This window comes from Hipposideros armiger, unplaced genomic scaffold (assembly GCF_001890085.2).
Source record: "Hipposideros armiger isolate ML-2016 unplaced genomic scaffold, ASM189008v1 scaffold_559, whole genome shotgun sequence".
Taxonomy (NCBI): domain Eukaryota; kingdom Metazoa; phylum Chordata; class Mammalia; order Chiroptera; family Hipposideridae; genus Hipposideros; species Hipposideros armiger.
In genome coordinates, this window is record NW_017731909.1 from 1,037,949 (window position 1) to 1,058,161 (window position 20,213).

At 36.5% G+C, this 20,213-nt stretch overlaps 1 protein-coding gene across 1 annotated transcript in view; it reads right to left on the reverse strand.

Annotated features, from left to right (window-relative positions):
• Positions 1-20,213, reverse strand: part of CADPS2 (calcium dependent secretion activator 2) — a 196,045-nt gene that overhangs the window by 72,992 nt on the left and 102,840 nt on the right. Inside the window, exon 13 of the mRNA XM_019623705.1 lies at positions 7,428-7,584. Coding sequence (XP_019479250.1) covers positions 7,428-7,584 — 157 coding nt within the window. The remainder of the gene's footprint in view (positions 1-7,427; positions 7,585-20,213) is intronic.

The following is a 20,213-nucleotide window of genomic DNA, read 5'->3' on the forward strand; positions in this document are numbered from 1 at the left end:
AGGGCAGTGTCACTGGCCCTCATATGTGGGATCCGAACCGGGGCCCTCTGGCATCCCAAGCGAGTTCTTAACCATCGCGCCACTCGGCCGGCCCTAAAGATGCTAATTCTTTAATGGGCCATCATAACAAACTCCACAAGCCTTAGCATGGTATAAAAGCCATCCAGGATCTGTCATAAAACAACCTCTGGCTCATTTCTGTTGCCTGAGCCCCATTTCCTGTGGTCCAACCATAACGATTTTCATGGTTCAGTTCAAGTAGACGCTTTCTCTTCCAAACCTTTTTGACATGATTCATTCTGCTGTCCCCTAGCCTAGTTACAGTGTCCCCTGTTTACTCTCTACCCGGTACAGGCTTCTACTGTGGTCCATGCTGTGCTTCTGCATGTGCTGACCTATCTCTGTCTCCATACGAGGGTGCCAGGTCCTTGAGGCAGGGACCAGGTCTGTATTCTCAGTATCCAGCATAGTCCCTGGCTCAGAGTAAGTGTTCAAATGCTTGTTGAGTGACTGACTACTTGGATACGATATTAAGATTTCTAGGTGATTATTCAGGTGACTGTATAAGAACCTATGGAAACCTATATATCTCTTCATATTTTATATAAAATACATGATATTGATATTATTATGAGAAACCTTATTTTTTACCTATATGTCCAAAATCAGAGTGCCTGAGATTCTACTGGATATGAATACTGGCTATGTTATATCTCTTACTTTAATGAATGTAAAAAAGGGAGGATTTTCTCTGTTTAGTCATGACTCTTGATAGCACCTTGCAGAATTAGGAGAAAATGGAGCTTTCTTAAGACCTGTTACAAATGTTGACTTCTGACCAAAAGTCTGCTCATGCTTTAGCATAGTGTTTCTTTTTATTAGAAAAAAAATCAAACTATAAACCCATATTCCAAAGTTTTAGAAAACTGGCAATTGGCAGTGTTATCTCTTTGGTAATTAGATTCAGGAAAGCGGGGGAGGAAGGGAGGGAGAGATGGAGAGAATGAGAAGGAGAGAGAGGAAGATAAGAAATGAGAAGAACTGAAAATACACAAAAGAAAGGAGAAAATTTGGTTTCAAAGGCAAGACTACAAATCTTTACCACAATATACTTGTGTATGTAAATGTATGCTCCTTTTCTCAGTTGCCCATATGCCAGTTTGCATCCACTCCTATCAGACACTGTCAAAAGACCTCTTAATATGTCGCCCCAAGGCATCAGGATGAGCGCTTCCATCTTCTTCATATGGTTTAATCAGGATAGGTTAGGATTTGGGGCTGCCACCTGTCCAAATCAAGCCTTTCCAAGGCCCCCACTGCAACAGCTCATTGGAAGAGGCACATCTTCAATGTGGCCTCCTCCAGGAATGCTTCTGACATTATACCTGAGGTATATATACACCGTATTTCCCCATGTATATGACGCACCCTTTCCCAAAAAATTTGGGGTCTAAAAAGTGGGTGCGTCTTATACAGTGGTTGCAGGAGCACAAAAACAAGCGTGAAAAAAGCGGGAAATGCAAGTTAAAGAAACCCTACAACCACTGTATAAGATGCACTCAGTTTTTAGATCGCAAATTTTTTGGAAAAGGGTGCACCTTATACATGGGGAAATATGGTACCTGGTAGTAGAAAGGATGCCTCAGGAGTCTCAAATAATGGTTGCAAGAACAGAAGTGGAGGAGCAGCATCTACTTTGTTGATAAAAACTACCTTTTTTTCCCCAAAAGATTCCATGTTTCCAAACATCGCCTTGTCAGAAAATAATGGTGCATCAGTGATATCAAGCCTGACAGTACAATTAGAAATGTCAAAAAGAAAACACGAGGCTTAAAGAAAAGGTAAACTAGGGATGCGGATGTGCCCAATTCTTTTGAACGTCCCAATAATGAATAAATCAGTGTTGCTTATTTACATACCTGAAAGAGTACTTTTACATTTATAAGTACTTGTCACGGGTTTTTAAGTAAGATATCAACAGTGAACTGAAACTAAGATCCAATTAGTAAGAATTACTGTGACAATAACCACTGGGTACATGAACAATAAGCAGATAAAATAATTCATGAACTGTTTTTTGTAAAAATATGTTGTTGACTCCCAAGCCGATATAAACCATTTTACATTGTGCTGCCCTCTTCCAATTAGTCAGCACTGGTGGATTATTAGGAAGAATGATTTTTCCTTCTGAATTTCTAATTAGGCTTTTGGAAGGTAACAAGTAATTCTTGACCAAACAAACAACACCAGCCACATTAAAATAATAGATTCTGCTATAAAATAACAATTATTCAAGGTACTATGAACTGTATCGATTGTGAACAATGCAAGCACAGTGGGTCACTCTCCATGTTGACAAATGCATATAATGAGGACTCCTATCATAGGAAATACAAATATGGGCTTTAGGAGAAAAGTTAGGATGATTGCAGCCTACAACAGCATTACACACAAGGAAACACACACAAACACTCACACACACACACACACACACACACACACACACACACACACACACACCCTGAGATCTAGGAACAGCATTCAGCCAAGTATCTGGAACATTAAGTAGGCACTCAATAAATGTCTGTTTATTAAATAAATATCAATAAAAATCCACCCCCTGAAGGCAATTCCGAGAGCATCCCATTGAAGTTTAAGTAGAATAGGAAACTCATTGGATTTTATTCTACTTTTAATTAAAAATTTGATAAGTAATTTTATATAGTTCGGTAATATTTAATTTATACTTTCACTAGCATAATAATTTCCTAATGCCACACAAAACTTTTCCTTCCCCCTTGGGGCACTTTTTAAACAATATATATATCCACTGAAAGTAACAAGGAATGAGAGCACTGGTGTGGTCACGTTCATTACTTTTTGGGGAACAGGTCTAAATTCAACAAATCCAAGTGTGGATTCCTGACACTTTCCAGATCCCTACAAATCTACACTGAAGGGCACAAAGGCCTTTAGAGCAGATTATTTTCTTTAAGGCACTATGTTCTAAGAACATACATAAAGCAGATTAAACATGCAGTAAAGAAACTGGAGCAGTCCTGAAGAATTCAATTGAAAAAAAAAAAACAAGCTAGTGATTCCTTGTTTTCTATTTCTTGTACTGTATTGGCCAGTAAAACAAATTCTGACATAAAATTTTGAATTCAATCAACTCTGGGGATTGGTGTTAAATACATTTTCACATTTCATGGTCATGTCATCATTTATAAAAGTGTCTGTCTGTGAAAGGAAGCTGGCACACAGCCCTTCCACAATCCAGAAGTTATATCCTGTCTCCATTGTTCCTAGTATATGTATGTACAGATATATCTATAAACACCAATTCACGAATTTCAGATCACAGCTCATTTAAGCACTCGAGGTAGAGTAAGACGCAGGTGTCAGCCCTCCGTATTTCAAAGCTTGAAGATTAACCTAATACACAATATGGTGACCTAACAGTTCTTCATTTGAAGGAAATCTGAAAAATCATCTCTGATACAGACCAAGTGTGAGAATAACCCAGCGGGATTTCCACCTCTTCATTTCTTAATGAGTTTTTGATAATGAGAGGTGACTTTGCCAGTCACTCTGGGCTCTATTATGGCTAATTTGACTCCGCTTCACTCTCCTTGTTAATTATTAACACTAGCCTTTTTATCCTCATGAGACCACATTCCAATTTTTCCTTTTTCGATTTTTATGAGCCCATCTTTACGAAGGTGAAAGTCTTGGAGAATAGGTTTTCACTTAGTGCAGAGCTCGAACATTTATTATTCATTTAGGCAGAGACGCTGTGACATTGATTATATAAGCAGGGTGTTCTTCGGGATGGCTTTAATGTGCTAGCAATGTGAAAAGGCTGTTAATTAAAGAAGAAGCATCATGGTATTTTTCACTTGGGAATCAGTTCCCAAAAGAATGGTCATTTGCCACTTGCTAGCATATCCACAGATTAAAAGGTGACTAGCTCCAAGGGTTTTCCTTTCAGCCGTGCTGAAAGAAATGATTTGTGCCATTTGCAGATGGCTTTCATTTGTCAGAAGCGGTCACTTGCTATAGCTATATGGATAGGACAATTGTGGGAAATAGCACACAAGGGTGGAATCTATTTGTACTAGCTTTGTAGTTGTGCCGCACCATTTAAATGCGATGTTAATGGCTTCATTACGAAAACATTTATTATCCTTCAATTTTAATACATCTCCTTTTCAAAATCGTTCCCTTAGATACCATCTAAAGTGATTGCCCATCTAATTATCTCTTTAGTTGGGGAGAGTGTTTCAGGGTGGACGGTGGCAGCGGGGAGAGGCGAGTGGGAGCACAGTCTTTGGACAGCAATGGAGTCTGAGTTTGTTTTCATCCTCAGTCCTGCTCTGGGAATCAGTGGGTGAGTCTGTGAGGGGCGGGAGATCAGTTGCTAAAATGGTGGTGCAGCTGCTACTCTTCCCTTGAGGAAAACCACATTTTATCTCCGAGGGTTCTTAGGCTAAGACTTCCCCTAATCATGCCCGACTGTAAGGAAATATACAAGCCCCGGACAGGATTTTCCCCCACTTAAAACAGAAACTGAATTTGCTTCCTTGAATCCCTTTCCCCACTAATTAGTTCAGTCCCTGGAATTCTCATCATGGACATTTTGTAACGTACATGGGAAGACAATATATACCTTTATCTAGGCATTTTGGTACCCTTTAATCAACTCTCTTACTCTGCCCCACAACTCAAGGCCCTCACAAACATTTTCTGAGGTAAAAATAAAAGTTGAAGGAATCTACTATCTTTCTTCAAAAGATTATTTTATAAATGCCCCTAGAATCTGCTTTTGTTAACTGAAGACCATGTGATCAGGCTCCAATTCACCTCTGTCCTCAATTCCCCATCAGCAAGCCCCTGCCCAGGCATATTGCCTCTTAGGGATTTAGTTTCCTCAGCTGGAAAATACAGGGGTTTGTCTAATATCCCTTCCACTCTCTAAAATATAAAGACCTATTTTGAAACATCAAAGCATAAAGATTTTAATGAAAGAAAGATGAGGAACCACCAGTGGGACCATCTACATTCGTCATTAGAAAACAAAAACAACTCAGCTATAAAGTTTTCAAGGGACAAAAAAAGTACAAATCTAAACTAGTACCTCTATTAATGGGTTAGAAATTAGTAATTTCTATTTTGGAAAAGCAAACATAAGTATGTGATATTATTAATTAAAAAATCACAGCCATTTAAAATCTATGTATAATTAGTGGTATATCATGTGTGAGGTAACAGTGAGCACAGTTATTCAGCAAATTATCTCTGATTCCAACACTGGACATTTCAGAGCAATCTGTTCTTGTTGTCCCTGGTTAAAGTTATAATTAATTAGAATTTGGACTGTAACTCTAATTGTGTCACTGTGGTAAAAGCTGTCATGCCACGGCAGTGATGTAAGGATCTTCTTTCATTGGGGTTAGAAGGATAGAAGTTTTATATTTTCCCACAGGCTTTCCAAAGGACTATCAGTTGACATTTAACATTTGGACTGAATTCACTAAATTGCCACCTAAATATTTCAGGAGTTTAATAAACAAACACATCATTATTAACAATATTCTTCATTATTATCAAAGGTGATACTAAGAGCAAAAACAAATTATGTTTTCCCAACCTCTGAGATGTTACTCCGTGGTTTTTGGCTTTGGATGGTAAATTGTGAGTTTGGGAAGAAAGTCACTGCATTCTATCTCAATTCCCCAGACCACACCTTATTCCCAATACCAAGAGAGAATTATGGCACTGGGGAACTTTTCTATTTATCTCACTACACGAAGGAGCTCTTTTTCTATGAAGTAATGGATGTTTTCTAAAGTCTGTTCATCACCACAAAATCAAAGCCAAGATATACGCTTACCGCCAAAACTGATAATACTCAAAAGAGATCAGTAATAAATCCTCTGTGTTTTGATTGAGTAATGTATACCACAATAACAACAAAATAATACTTTATACATTGAAATAGAAGAGGAATATGAAACTTTTGAATTAAATATTTGCAAGTCTGACTGAAAATCAAATTTCTGTTATTCTCATTTTAATATTCTTTTTGATATAACTCTCATAAATTTACACTTGCAAGAGCTCTTCTTAAAAATAAATGTTAAAAGATGTTAATTCATTGGAGTTGTAGTACCGGTTCCCTAAAACTACTCATATTTCTAAGAAAGCTACAACATGTTTTGTTTTCTCTATAAATAGATTCTATATGTTGAATAAGTTAAATGATTCATCATCTTTACTAACTGTTTGACTGTCAACTTTAATAAATATTTTATCTTTGAACTCCAAAATACATCTAAATATGGTCAGCTCTTGAGTTTTCATGCTGATGGAGAAAAAGTGTTAGAAATAATCCTATACTAACATTCTCATTTAGGGACTTAACACATGACACATTTACTTACTTTTGGTGCAGGTTTATTGTTATACATTTGACTTAGGGTAATATTAAACCTGACTGGTCATTTCTTAGCAGAAAATGAATGATGGTAAGAGACTGGGAAATAAAGAAGGTCATTCAAAGTCTGCTAGCCAGCAGGAGGGAAGCAAATTGGAACTTAAAAACTGGCCGAGTATAATTTACAGAATGAATGATTCACATACTCATATAGATAACTGAATGTGGGTCTACCACCTTCTGAGAACAGATATTGTCATTAAATCGGAAGTAGAAATTGAAGACTTTTACCAAACTCGGGTTTAAGGGAAACTTTCAAAAGAATCATAAAAAGAAAGACCCAGGATTCTGAATGTTAAAAAATATCCCATAAAACCTGATGAAAAACTAGGTTTGCACTGCCTGCTAAAAGACCATGGACCAGAATAATTAATTGTACAAGTTATTGCATTGGAAAAAATAACTCAATACAGGACCTTTGCAAACTTTTAATTTTTTTAAATGCTGAGATAGCAAGCACTACCATATAGCAATATTACACTATCATCCGTAGAATCCCTCTCAGAAAAATAGTATCATAATAATGCATTTTAGTAGAAACCTTAGCATAGCATGATTTCTAGAATAATGATAAATTTCTAAGGTGTCTTTCAGAGATGTAAGTATTTTCATGTGCATTAGATATGTTAACCTTTGAAGATTTTTTGATTCAAAAAGTAGTGAGAAGGGGGCCTCTGTTATCAATCCTCAATGAAGGCAGTAGGTGGGAATAAGAGGAACTTCAGAGGCCTTGGAGCCATGCGGGAGTGTGGCTGGTCCAGCGCAGACCCTGGCCTGACCTCCTCCTCCTCAGGGAGGATGAGAAAATGTTAACATTATCTATGTTGAGTCTTGCTGAGCGAGTGTGAGAGCTCTGTAAATACACATTTGCACACACAACATTCTCCCACCCCTCCCTGTTTCACATACTGAAGAAAATGCAAGTGCTTACTGTCATTTCTGAGGAAATTATTGAGCAGTTGGAAAAGAGGGAAGCTATCCCAGGAGTCTTGTGGTTGAGCCTCCAGTGCAGTATCCATATCCACTGTGAATAAAGCCCAAAATTTCTCTGCATGCTCTGCCAATAAGTCGGGCCACCAGGCAAACGCCTGTGAAAAGACAAAGAAAAAAATGTAAAAGCAGATTATTTGTTACAAACACAAATACTGTGCCATTTGAATATGTGTAATTAAAAGAGCAAACGTAGTTAGAATTTTGTAGAGTATGAAACCAAATGTTTTAATATTTCTGTTTTGCAGAAAATCACAGTAGTCATGTTTAAATTATGATACAAAATTTTTTTCTTTTTGTTTTATATATGTTTCAAATGTTCTAAATTAAACACGTATTTTTAAAAATAAAGAAATAACTAGGTGGGCTGAGTGGCTCGTTGGTTAAGAGCTCGCTCAAGAGTTTGAGTTCTAAGCAACAGCAGTTCGATTCCTTGCCCGAGCTGAGCAGCCGCTGAGCTGCCAACCGGTGGCACGACGGCTCAGCTTAAAAAAAAAAAAAAAAAANGTAGGTTGTAGCCCCTGCTGCAGAGGGTTGCCATGGGCTACCGTGTGTAGCCAGCAGCCAGTGTGAGCAGCCGTCCAGAAGCTGACAACTGATCTGCCTCGCCTGGGAAGAGCACAATGATAACACCAACATGGGCCAGTGAAGCAACGTCCTCCACAACTAGACTGAAGAACAAGGACAACAACTTGTCTGTTCCCCTTCCCCCAATTCCCCAGCGCCGTTCCCATCCCCCAATTCCCCAATTAAAAAAATCTTAAAAAAAAGATGAAAAGAATACTACCCTTTAAAAATGAAACATAACTGTCAGCAAAACTGTTCTTTGAAAATGAAGGATTGTCATTTAGGTGTTGAGTTGAATGAGTGTTTGGTGGATTGGGGGAGGGGGGTTGTCACTTTGTGAGGGGTAAAAAGTATAACTCTTGCACTGTTTTGTACACCTGAAACTAACACAAAGAAAGAAAGAAAGGAAGGAAGAAAGAAATTTTAAAAGGGGGCAGAAAAGCTGAAGTGGAATAAGAGGTCCAAATTTCCAGGTATAAAACCAGTAAGTCATGGGGATGTAATGTACAGCATAGGGAATATAGTCAATCATATTGTGATAGTGTGGTGCAGTGTCAGATGGTTATCGGACTTATCATGGCGATCACTTTCTTAGCTATATAAACATTACATAACTGATGTACACCTGAAACTAATATAATATTGTATGTTAGCTATATTTTAATTAAAATCTTTTTTAAAAAATCAAGGAGAAACTTTTCCCAGACAAGGAAAAACTGAGCAAGTTTGTCACTATAACTGCCTTACAAAAAGTGCTAAAGGGAATTCTTCAAGTTGAAACAAAAGGATGCTAATGTACACAGCCACACAAATGTATATGAAAAGTATAAAACTCACTGTTTTAACTCTCGTATAAAATCCAAAAAGAGAAAAGTATTAATAATAACTACTACCACAAAAATTAGTTAATGGATACACCGTATAGAAGAAATAAATTGTCAATCAATAACATAATGCGTGTGTGAGGGAAATAAAAGTATAGGGTTTTTGTGTGTGATCGAATTCAAGCTGTTATCATTTAAAATAAGACGGTTACAAGCTCTGGAGTCCAGTTGAGAGGTAAGTCCTTACCTATCAATAATTACTCTACATGGAAATAGATTAAATTCCCCAATCAAAAGACACTGACTGACTGGATGAAACAACAAGATCCACCTATATGCTGCTTACAAGAGACGCACTTTGGGTTTAGGACACACATAGGTTGAAAGTGGAGAGATGGAAAAAAGATGTTCCGTGCAAATGGTAACCAAAAGAGAGCAGGGATGGCTATACTTACATCAGACAAAATAGTAAAAAACTGCCAGAATGAGACATAAAACATTCATTGCATAATGATAAAAGAGTTAATTCACCAGGAAGATAGAACAATTAAAAATGTGTATGCACCCAACAACAGAGCACCTAAATATATAATGCAAACATTGATAGATCTAAAGGGAGAAATAGCAACACAATTACAATCGGAGACTTCAATATCCCACTTTCAATAATGAATAGATTATCCAGACAAAAAATTAATAACACAACAGCAGACTTTAACAACTCTATAGGTCAAATGGACCTAACACACACACACACACACACACACACACACAAAATATTCCACCCAACAGCAGCAGAACACACATTCTCAAGCACACAACGAACATTCTCCAGGATAGATTACATGCTAAGTCACAATATAAGTCTTAACAAATTTATTAAGATTGAAGTTATCCTGACTATCTTTTCTAACAACAATGGGATAAAATTAGAAATAATTAACAAAAGGAAAACAGAAAAATTCACAAATACATGGAGGCTAAACAAGACACTCTTGAACAACTATTGGGTCAAAGAAGAAACAAAAAGGAAATAGAAAATATCTTGTGACAAACAAAAATTAAAATACAACATACCAAAACTTACAGGATGCAGTAAAAGCAGTATTAAGAGTTTATAGCAATAAACGCCTACAGTAAAAAAAAAGAAAGATCTCAATAAACAACCTAATGTTACATAAATAAATGAAATAGTGACTAGAAAAACAATAGAAAAGATCAATAAAACTAAGAGTTGGTTTTTTAAAAGGTAAACAATATCAACAAACCTTTAGTTAGACTAAGAAAAAAAAAGAGACAAGGCTCAAATAAATAAAATCATAATTGGAAGAGGAGACATTACAACCGATGCTACAGAAATAAAGATCATAAAATATTCTTATGAAAATTCCTCTACAGCTAAGATGTGAACAACAGTTCGACCTGTAGCTGGGCTGCCATGAGTCACTGGCGATGGTGTAGGCTGCAGCGGGGCTGCAGTGAGCTGCTGTAAGCTACTGTGAGTGGCCGGCAGCCGGTGTGAGCTGTCGTGAGCCGCCGTGAGCGGCCGTCCAATGGCCAGCGACCAATTACCTCATCCAGGAAGAGCCTAATGATCACAATACCAACAGGGGCCAGTGAAACCGTGTCCTCCACAACTAGACTGAAGAACAAAAGGAAAGCAACTTCTCGGTTCCCCTTCCCCGATTCCCCAATGCTGTTCCCTCTCCCAATTACCCAATAAAATCTTAAAAAAAAAAAAAAACTTAAAAAAAAATAAAATAAAAATAAATGACTGCCATTTTACATTTTAATTCTATTTTAGATTTCACTTTTATTCATCAATGCCAAATTTGCTTATCATTAAATATGTATATCTATAAAATTTCTTCTTACATTTAAAAATTACTTTTTATTTGTAGTACATTTTTCATAAATCTAAGGTCTAAAGCTAAAACAACTTTCATTGAAAGATTTCCTGAGCATCCAGTGTGAATTAAGTCCTCCTAGATAGTCTCTCTGATACCCAGTATTTTTATTTCACAGGTCTTACTTAGCATGGCATATATGACTACATATGTGAATATTTTAATGTCTGCCTCTTAAATTAGACTTTATACTCAACTAGGTATTTTCTAATGCCTCATATAGATAATAGCAATAATCACCTAAAAAATCCCAGAAAACCTCTGTTTAGAAGGGTGAAAATAGTATTTACTTTTAAGAAAGTTCTTGAAAATATTATAGCCTCATTAAGGGCCATGGCACCAAGCCTGCCTGCCCATGAAACCCGGCAGCAGGCCCACCAGCCTGTGGTCCTCAGCGTCCAGGCCTTCCTGCCCCTCCAGAAACTCTGGCTGGGCTGACTGGTGAAGGGTTTTCCCTGTAGAAGCAAGTCTGTAAAGACTGGAAGAAGAGGTGACTATTTCTTCCAATGTGCAGAAACCAGTGCAAGGCTACAAGGATCATGAAGAATCAAAGAAACACAATACCAACAAAGAAACAAAATAAAGTTCCACTAAGCAATCACAAAGAAATGGAGATCTATGAATTGCTTCAAAGAATAAAAACAAATCATCTTAAGCTCAGTAGGCTACAGGAGAATACAGATAGACAACTAAATAAATCAGAAAAAATGAGAAGTTCAACAAAGAGACAGAAACCATAAAAAAGAACCAAGCAAGTGTTCTTGAGCTGAAGAATACACTGACTGAAAAATTCGACTGACAGCTTCAACAGCAGACTTAAGCAAGCAGAATAAAGAATAAATGAATTTGAAAACAAATAATTTGAAGTTATCAAGTTATAATAATCAAAAGAAAAAATGAAATGAAAAAAGCGTGAAGAAAGCCTGTGGGACTTATGGGACATCGCTGAGCAAACAAATGATATCTATTATGGCAATGCCAGAAAAAGAAGAGAAAGAGTAAGAGGCAGAAAGCTTATTTAAAAAAATAATGGCTGAAAACTCCCTAAATTTTGAGAGGGAAACAAACAATCAGATTCATAAGCCCAAAGGACACCAAATGGCTTGACTTAAAGAGGTCTACACTGAGAACATTATAATTAAACTACAAAACGTCGAAGACAAAGAGAGAATTTTGAAAGCATCAAGAGAAAAGTGACTCATCAGATACAAGGGGACCCTCTTGCTCTCCCCACTCCATAAGGCTATGAGATGATTTCTCAGCAGAAATCTTGGAGGTTTGGGCAGAAGTGGTAAGATATACACAAAATGCTAAAGAAAAAACTGCCAACCAAGAATACTATCCTTTGGGCCAGCTGAGTGGCACGTTGGTTAAGAGCTGGCTTGGGATGCCAGAGGGCCCCAGTTCGGATCCCACATATGAGGGCCAGTCACACTGCCCTCTACAGCTAAGATGCTGAACAACAGCTCAACCTGGAGCTGAGCTGCCGTGAGTCGCCAGCGATGGCGTAGGTTGTAGCCCCTGCTGCAGAGGGTTGCCATGGGCTACCGTGTGTAGCCAGCAGCCAGTGTGAGCAGCCGTCCAGAAGCTGACAACTGATCTGCCTCGCCTGGGAAGAGCACAATGATAACACCAACATGGGCCAGTGAAGCAACGTCCTCCACAACTAGACTGAAGAACAAGGACAACAACTTGTCTGTTCCCCTTCCCCCAATTCCCCAGCGCCGTTCCCATCCCCCAATTCCCCAATTAAAAAAATCTTAAAAAAAAGATGAAAAGAATACTACCCTTTAAAAATGAAACATAACTGTCAGCAAAACTGTTCTTTGAAAATGAAGGATTGTCATTTAGGTGTTGAGTTGAATGAGTGTTTGGTGGATTGGGGGAGGGGGGTTGTCACTTTGTGAGGGGTAAAAAGTATAACTCTTGCACTGTTTTGTACACCTGAAACTAACACAAAGAAAGAAAGAAAGGAAGGAAGAAAGAAATTTTAAAAGGGGGCAGAAAAGCTGAAGTGGAATAAGAGGTCCAAATTTCCAGGTATAAAACCAGTAAGTCATGGGGATGTAATGTACAGCATAGGGAATATAGTCAATCATATTGTGATAGTGTGGTGCAGTGTCAGATGGTTATCGGACTTATCATGGCGATCACTTTCTTAGCTATATAAACATTACATAACTGATGTACACCTGAAACTAATATAATATTGTATGTTAGCTATATTTTAATTAAAATCTTTTTTAAAAAATCAAGGAGAAACTTTTCCCAGACAAGGAAAAACTGAGCAAGTTTGTCACTATAACTGCCTTACAAAAAGTGCTAAAGGGAATTCTTCAAGTTGAAACAAAAGGATGCTAATGTACACAGCCACACAAATGTATATGAAAAGTATAAAACTCACTGTTTTAACTCTCGTATAAAATCCAAAAAGAGAAAAGTATTAATAATAACTACTACCACAAAAATTAGTTAATGGATACACCGTATAGAAGAAATAAATTGTCAATCAATAACATAATGCGTGTGTGAGGGAAATAAAAGTATAGGGTTTTTGTGTGTGATCGAATTCAAGCTGTTATCATTTAAAATAAGACGGTTACAAGCTCTGGAGTCCAGTTGAGAGGTAAGTCCTTACCTATCAATAATTACTCTACATGGAAATAGATTAAATTCCCCAATCAAAAGACACTGACTGACTGGATGAAACAACAAGATCCACCTATATGCTGCTTACAAGAGACGCACTTTGGGTTTAGGACACACATAGGTTGAAAGTGGAGAGATGGAAAAAAGATGTTCCGTGCAAATGGTAACCAAAAGAGAGCAGGGATGGCTATACTTACATCAGACAAAATAGTAAAAAACTGCCAGAATGAGACATAAAACATTCATTGCATAATGATAAAAGAGTTAATTCACCAGGAAGATAGAACAATTAAAAATGTGTATGCACCCAACAACAGAGCACCTAAATATATAATGCAAACATTGATAGATCTAAAGGGAGAAATAGCAACACAATTACAATCGGAGACTTCAATATCCCACTTTCAATAATGAATAGATTATCCAGACAAAAAATTAATAACACAACAGCAGACTTTAACAACTCTATAGGTCAAATGGACCTAACACACACACACACACACACACACACACACAAAATATTCCACCCAACAGCAGCAGAACACACATTCTCAAGCACACAACGAACATTCTCCAGGATAGATTACATGCTAAGTCACAATATAAGTCTTAACAAATTTATTAAGATTGAAGTTATCCTGACTATCTTTTCTAACAACAATGGGATAAAATTAGAAATAATTAACAAAAGGAAAACAGAAAAATTCACAAATACATGGAGGCTAAACAAGACACTCTTGAACAACTATTGGGTCAAAGAAGAAACAAAAAGGAAATAGAAAATATCTTGTGACAAACAAAAATTAAAATACAACATACCAAAACTTACAGGATGCAGTAAAAGCAGTATTAAGAGTTTATAGCAATAAACGCCTACAGTAAAAAAAAAGAAAGATCTCAATAAACAACCTAATGTTACATAAATAAATGAAATAGTGACTAGAAAAACAATAGAAAAGATCAATAAAACTAAGAGTTGGTTTTTTAAAAGGTAAACAATATCAACAAACCTTTAGTTAGACTAAGAAAAAAAAAGAGACAAGGCTCAAATAAATAAAATCATAATTGGAAGAGGAGACATTACAACCGATGCTACAGAAATAAAGATCATAAAATATTCTTATGAAAAATTATACATAAAAAAGCTGGAAAACCTACAAGAAGTAGATAAATTCCTAGAAACATATAAGTTATAAAGACTAAATCAAGAAGAAACAGAAAATCTGAACAGACAAAAAAACGAATCAGGAATTTGAATAAGTAATCAAAAACTTCCCAACAAATACAGCCCAGGACCAGGCAATATGAATTCTTCCTACCTTGGAACACCAGGTAAACTTTCCATTTATTTGTGACTTCTTTAATTTCTTTCATCAGTATTTTATACTTTTCAGTGTACAAATCTTTCACTTCCTTAGTTAAATTTATTCCTAAAACTTTTAGTCTTTTTGATGCTGTTGTAAATGAGATTGTTAGTTTCCTTTTCAAATAGTTTGTCAGTGTATAGGAATACAACTGATTTTTGTATGTTGATTTTATATCCTGCAACTTTGCTGAATTTGTTCATTAGTTCTAACAGTTTTTTATAGTCTTTAATTTATGGTTTTATACATAAAAGAGCGCAACACCTGCAGAGACAATTTTACTTCTACATTTCAAATGTGGATGCCTTTTATTTCTTTTTCTTGACTGACTCGTCTGGCAAGGATTTCCAGTCAATGTGCTAATATTTTGTTGAGAATTATGCATCCATGTTTATCAGGGGTAAGGGCCTAGAGTTTTTTACTCTCATAGTGTCTTTGTCTGGCTTTGCTATCAAGATGATGCTGTCTTCACAAAATGAGTTTGGAAGTATTCCCTCTTCTATTTTTTTTGAAAGAGTTTAAGAAAAATTGCTCCTGGGCTTTTCTTGTTGGGAGGTTATTGATTACTAATTCAAATTCCTCATTTGTTTTTGATCTGTTCAAGTTTTCTGTTTCGTCTTGACTCAGTCTTGGTAGCTTCTATGTTTCTAGGAATTTATCCATTGTAATAATGTTCATACAACCCCAAGTAATCTATATATTCAATGTAATCTCTATCAAAATCCTACTGGAATTTTTCACAAAAGTAGAAAACACAATTCTAAAGTTCATATGGAATCACAAAAGACCCCAGATAGCTAAAACAATCTTGAGAAAGAACAAAGCTGGAGGCATCACAGTTCTTAATTTCAAAGTATATTATTAAGATATAGTAACTAAAACTATAGTACTGGCATAAAAACAGATGCACAGACCAATGAAATAGAATAGAGAGCCCAGAAATAAACCCACATATACAAACATATACATGGACAATTAATCTTCGACGAGGGTGCTAAAAATACACAATGATGAAAGGATAGTCTCCTCAATAAATGGTGCTGGAAAAATTAGATATCCACATGAAAAATGATGAAATTGGACCTTTATCATACATCACACACAAAAATCAATTCCAAATGGATGAAAGGCTTAAATATAAGACCTAAAGCTGTGAAACTCCTAGAATAAGGAAGAGGACTAATCAAACTAAAAAGCTCCTGCACAGCCAAAGAAATTGTCAACAAAACAAAGAGGCAACCAACTAAATGGGAGAAGATATTTGCAAAGAAAACCTCTGATAAGGGGCTATTATCCAAAATATATAAAGAACTCATACAACACAACAACAAAAAAACCAAACAATCCAATTAAAAAAGGGCAGAAAGCCCAAGCAGATACTTCTCCCAAGAAGACAAATACACAGCCAACAAATATATGAAAAATGCTCAACTTCACTAGTTATTAGGGAAATGCAAATCAAAACCACAATAAAACACCACCTCATACCTGTTAGAATGTCTCTTATCAACAAGACAAGTAATGACAAGTATTAGAGAGGTTGTGGAGAAAAAGAAACCCTCATACACTGCTATTGGGAATGTAAATTGGTACAGCCACTATGGAAAACAACATGGAGGTTCCTCAAAAAATTAAGAATAGAATTATCAGGGCTGGCTGAGTGGCGCGATGGTTAAGAGCTGGCTTGGGACGACAGAAAGCCCCAGTTCGGATCCCACATATGAGGGCCAGTGACACTGCCCTCTACAGCTAAGATGCTGAACAACAGCTCAACTTGGAGCTGGGTTGCCATGAGTAGCCGGCGTCGGCGTAGGCTGCAGCCCCTGTGGCAGTGGGTTGCCATGGGCTACCATATGTAGCCAGCAGCCAGCGTGAGCAGCCAGCAGCCGCAATGAGCGGCTGTCCAGAAGTCAGCAACTGATCTGCCTCACCCGGGAAGAGCGCAATGATGGTGCCAACTTGGGCCAGTGAAGCAACGTCCTCCACAACTAGTCTGAAGAACAAAAGGACAGCAACTTGTCTGTTCCCCTTCCCCCAATTCCCCAGCACTGTTCCCATCCCCCCAATTCCCCAATAAAAATCTTAAAAAAAAAAAAAGAATAGAATTATCATACATCCCAGCAATCCCTCTTCTGGGCATCTACTTAAAAAATTTGAAAACATTTATCTGTAAAGTTACATGTACCCCTATGTTCATTGCAGCATTATTCACAGTGGCCAAGACATGGAAACAACTTCATAGATAATTGGATAAGAAAATATGGTACATATATACAATAGGATATTACTTGGCCATAAGAAAAGATGAAATACTGCCATTTATGACAACATGGATGGATCTTGAGATTACATGCTAAGCAAAATGAGTCAGACAGAAAAAGTTGAGAACCTTATGACTTCACTCCTATGTGGCATGTAAAACTGAAAGCAACACATGAATAAGACAAATGAACAAAAACTCAGAGACACAGAAAACAGTTTAGTGGTTACCAGAGGATAAGGAGGGAGAGGGAGTGATAGAAGAAGGTAAAGGGGGTCAAATATATGGTGATGGAAGGAGAACTGACTCTGGGTGGTGAACACACAATGCAATATATAGATGATGTATTATAGAAATGTATACTTGAAACCTATATAATTTAACTAACCAATGTCACCCCCAAAAATTTAATAAAAATTAAAAAAGAAAAAACCAGGGAAAAAGATTCTTGACATTGGCCTTGGGAATGAATGATTTCTTGAATATGACACCAAAAGCACAAGCAAAAATAAATAAATAAATAGGACTACATAAAACTTAAAAAGCGTCTGTACAGCAAAGGAAACCATCAACAAAATGAAAAAGCAACCTGTCCATAGAATGAGAGATAATGTTTGCAAAAAATATATCTGATAAAGGATTAATATCCAAAATACACAAGAAACTCCTACAAGTCAATAGCAAAACAAAGAAACAAAAACAAAAAACAAACTGATTAAAAGATGGGCAAACTACTTGAATGGACATTTCTCCAAAGACTTACAAATGGCCAACAGGAATATGCAAAGGCCCTCCCATCAGTAATAATCATTTGATTTTCAAATGCAAATCAAAACCACAGTGAGTTATCACTTCACAACTGCCAGGATGGCTATTACAAAACAAACAAAAGATAAGTTTGCTGAGGATTTAGAGAAAAGAGAACCACTGTACACTGTTGGTGGGAATGTAAATTGGTACAGTCATTACAAAAAATAGTATGGACGTTCCTCAAATAATTAAAAGTAGAACTACCATATGATCTAACAATCTGACTTCTGGGTATATATCTAAAGAAATGGAAATTAGAATCTCAATGAGAGATCTGTACTACCATGTTCACTGCAGCATTATTTACACTAGCTAAGACGTAGAAGTAACATAAATGTCCATCGATGGATAACTGGATAAAGAAAATATATTTTTATACAACGGAATATTTTTTAGCTTTAAAAAGGAAGGAAATTATGCCATTTGCAACAACATGGTTAAACTTGGAGGACATTATGCTAAGTGAAATAGCTAGACACAGAAGGACAAATACTGGATGGTCCCACTTTTATGAGGAATCTAAGTCAAATTCACACAAACAGAGAATACTAGGATGTTTTTCAGAAGGCAGAATGGCTGGGGGAAGTGTGAAACACATTAGTGAAAGGGTACAAAGCTTTTATTATACAAGATGACCAAATTTTAGAGATCTACTGTACTGTGTAGTGCGTATAGCTAACAATACTGTATTATACACTCGAAATTTTGCTTAGAGGGCACATTCTGTGTTAAGTGCCCTTATCACATTCATATACACAAAAGTAATGTGAACTTTTTTGGCTACAGTAGCTCAGTTTTGTTTTAATTTGCATTTCTCTAATTATGAATAAGTTTAAACATTTTTTCATACATTGAAGGGTTCTCTTTATACTGCTTTCAGTAAATTGTTTTTCAGGTCTTTTTTCCTTTCTAAATTTAGCTTTTGGTAGTGTTATAACTTTTTAACCAAATGACTACAAAACATTCACAGCTCTGTGACAGAGAGATTCTTGTTATTCTTCCAATTAAAACTAATCATTTAAAAAAGGATTCATCATACAACTGCCATTGATGGCCACATTGACTTTCAAGAACTAAGAACATGTGAGATTTATGGTTGCAAAACTTCATTTAATTTCTTCAAATGTAAATTAGATTTAAACCATAGAAGAGTCAAACCACAAAACAAAATGTGGATTATAAAATATTGAATAGTCTCTTAAAAAACTTGTATTACAAGAATAACGTTCAATATAGCAATAAAAAATATCACCCTGTAACTAATAAGCAGATGGTATATAAGGAAATATTAACTAAAGGAAGCGTGGTGTAGTATAAATATAGACATTTTAGTTAGGGATATTTTAACACCTGGTTCTGTGTTTATAACTTAAAGTGTTGGAAGCGGTATGCTCTGTGTAAATTGAGCTATTGCTCTTTGAAAATATTATCTTTGAATACTTTTTATTTAATCACCTAGTAGACTGGGTAAATGATACATTAAACTAAAAATGACATACACAATTTCTTTACAGATATCTCGCCCTATCTTTTAGAACTGTAGTGGTGACACACAGAAAGAATCTGAGATTTTTCACTCTGCGTAGAGCAGGAGAGAAACTTGAGTAAAAATGCAGTTCTGCAAAGAGAGATATTTTCAACGTCTCACTTCCCGTTCACAACCAGTACCTTTGCAAAAGGTTAAAATTAAGAAAATAACAGTCATATTAGGTCAGAACTGTCTCAAGACTCGGGAAAATTTCCAAAGCTCTTTTTAAAGTTAACTTGGAAGATAGAGTCATGGTGAGAAATGAAATGGAACATAATTTTCCTTAAAAAAGTACCTTCAGGGTGGCAAGATTTTCATTATGTTTTACAGAAGTATACACTTAAGCCTCAAATTGTATTCCTGTTAATGTTATTTCTGATGAATGTAAAGGAATCTGTGATGAATGCTTATTGTTCTCAGGATGACTAGAGAAAGCTTTAAGCAATCCCTGTCGTTGAAAATAAAACTCATGAGTTGCAGGTGTTACCTTGAACACACAGGGTCAATTCTACACCTGTCCCCGCCTCTTGTCTGGCACCACACTGGGTCGGTAGTGAGAAGAAGGGCTGCCTCATTCCCTCCCTAGAGTGACATGTCCGAGGCTCCACAGCAGCAGGGTTTCCACCAGAGAGGAGAAAACCCCTCTCAGAAACTCATCCATCTGTAAGGCATCAATCAAAAGTCCCGAGTCTCTGGGTGAAAGTTATCTTAGCTTGAATGCTAAGCCACTTACAGTGTGCATGAGATGGCAGAGGCAGAAGACAGTGGTTGATTTGATTAAGAGGGGAATACAGCCCAAAACTTGATTGTGATCCTTT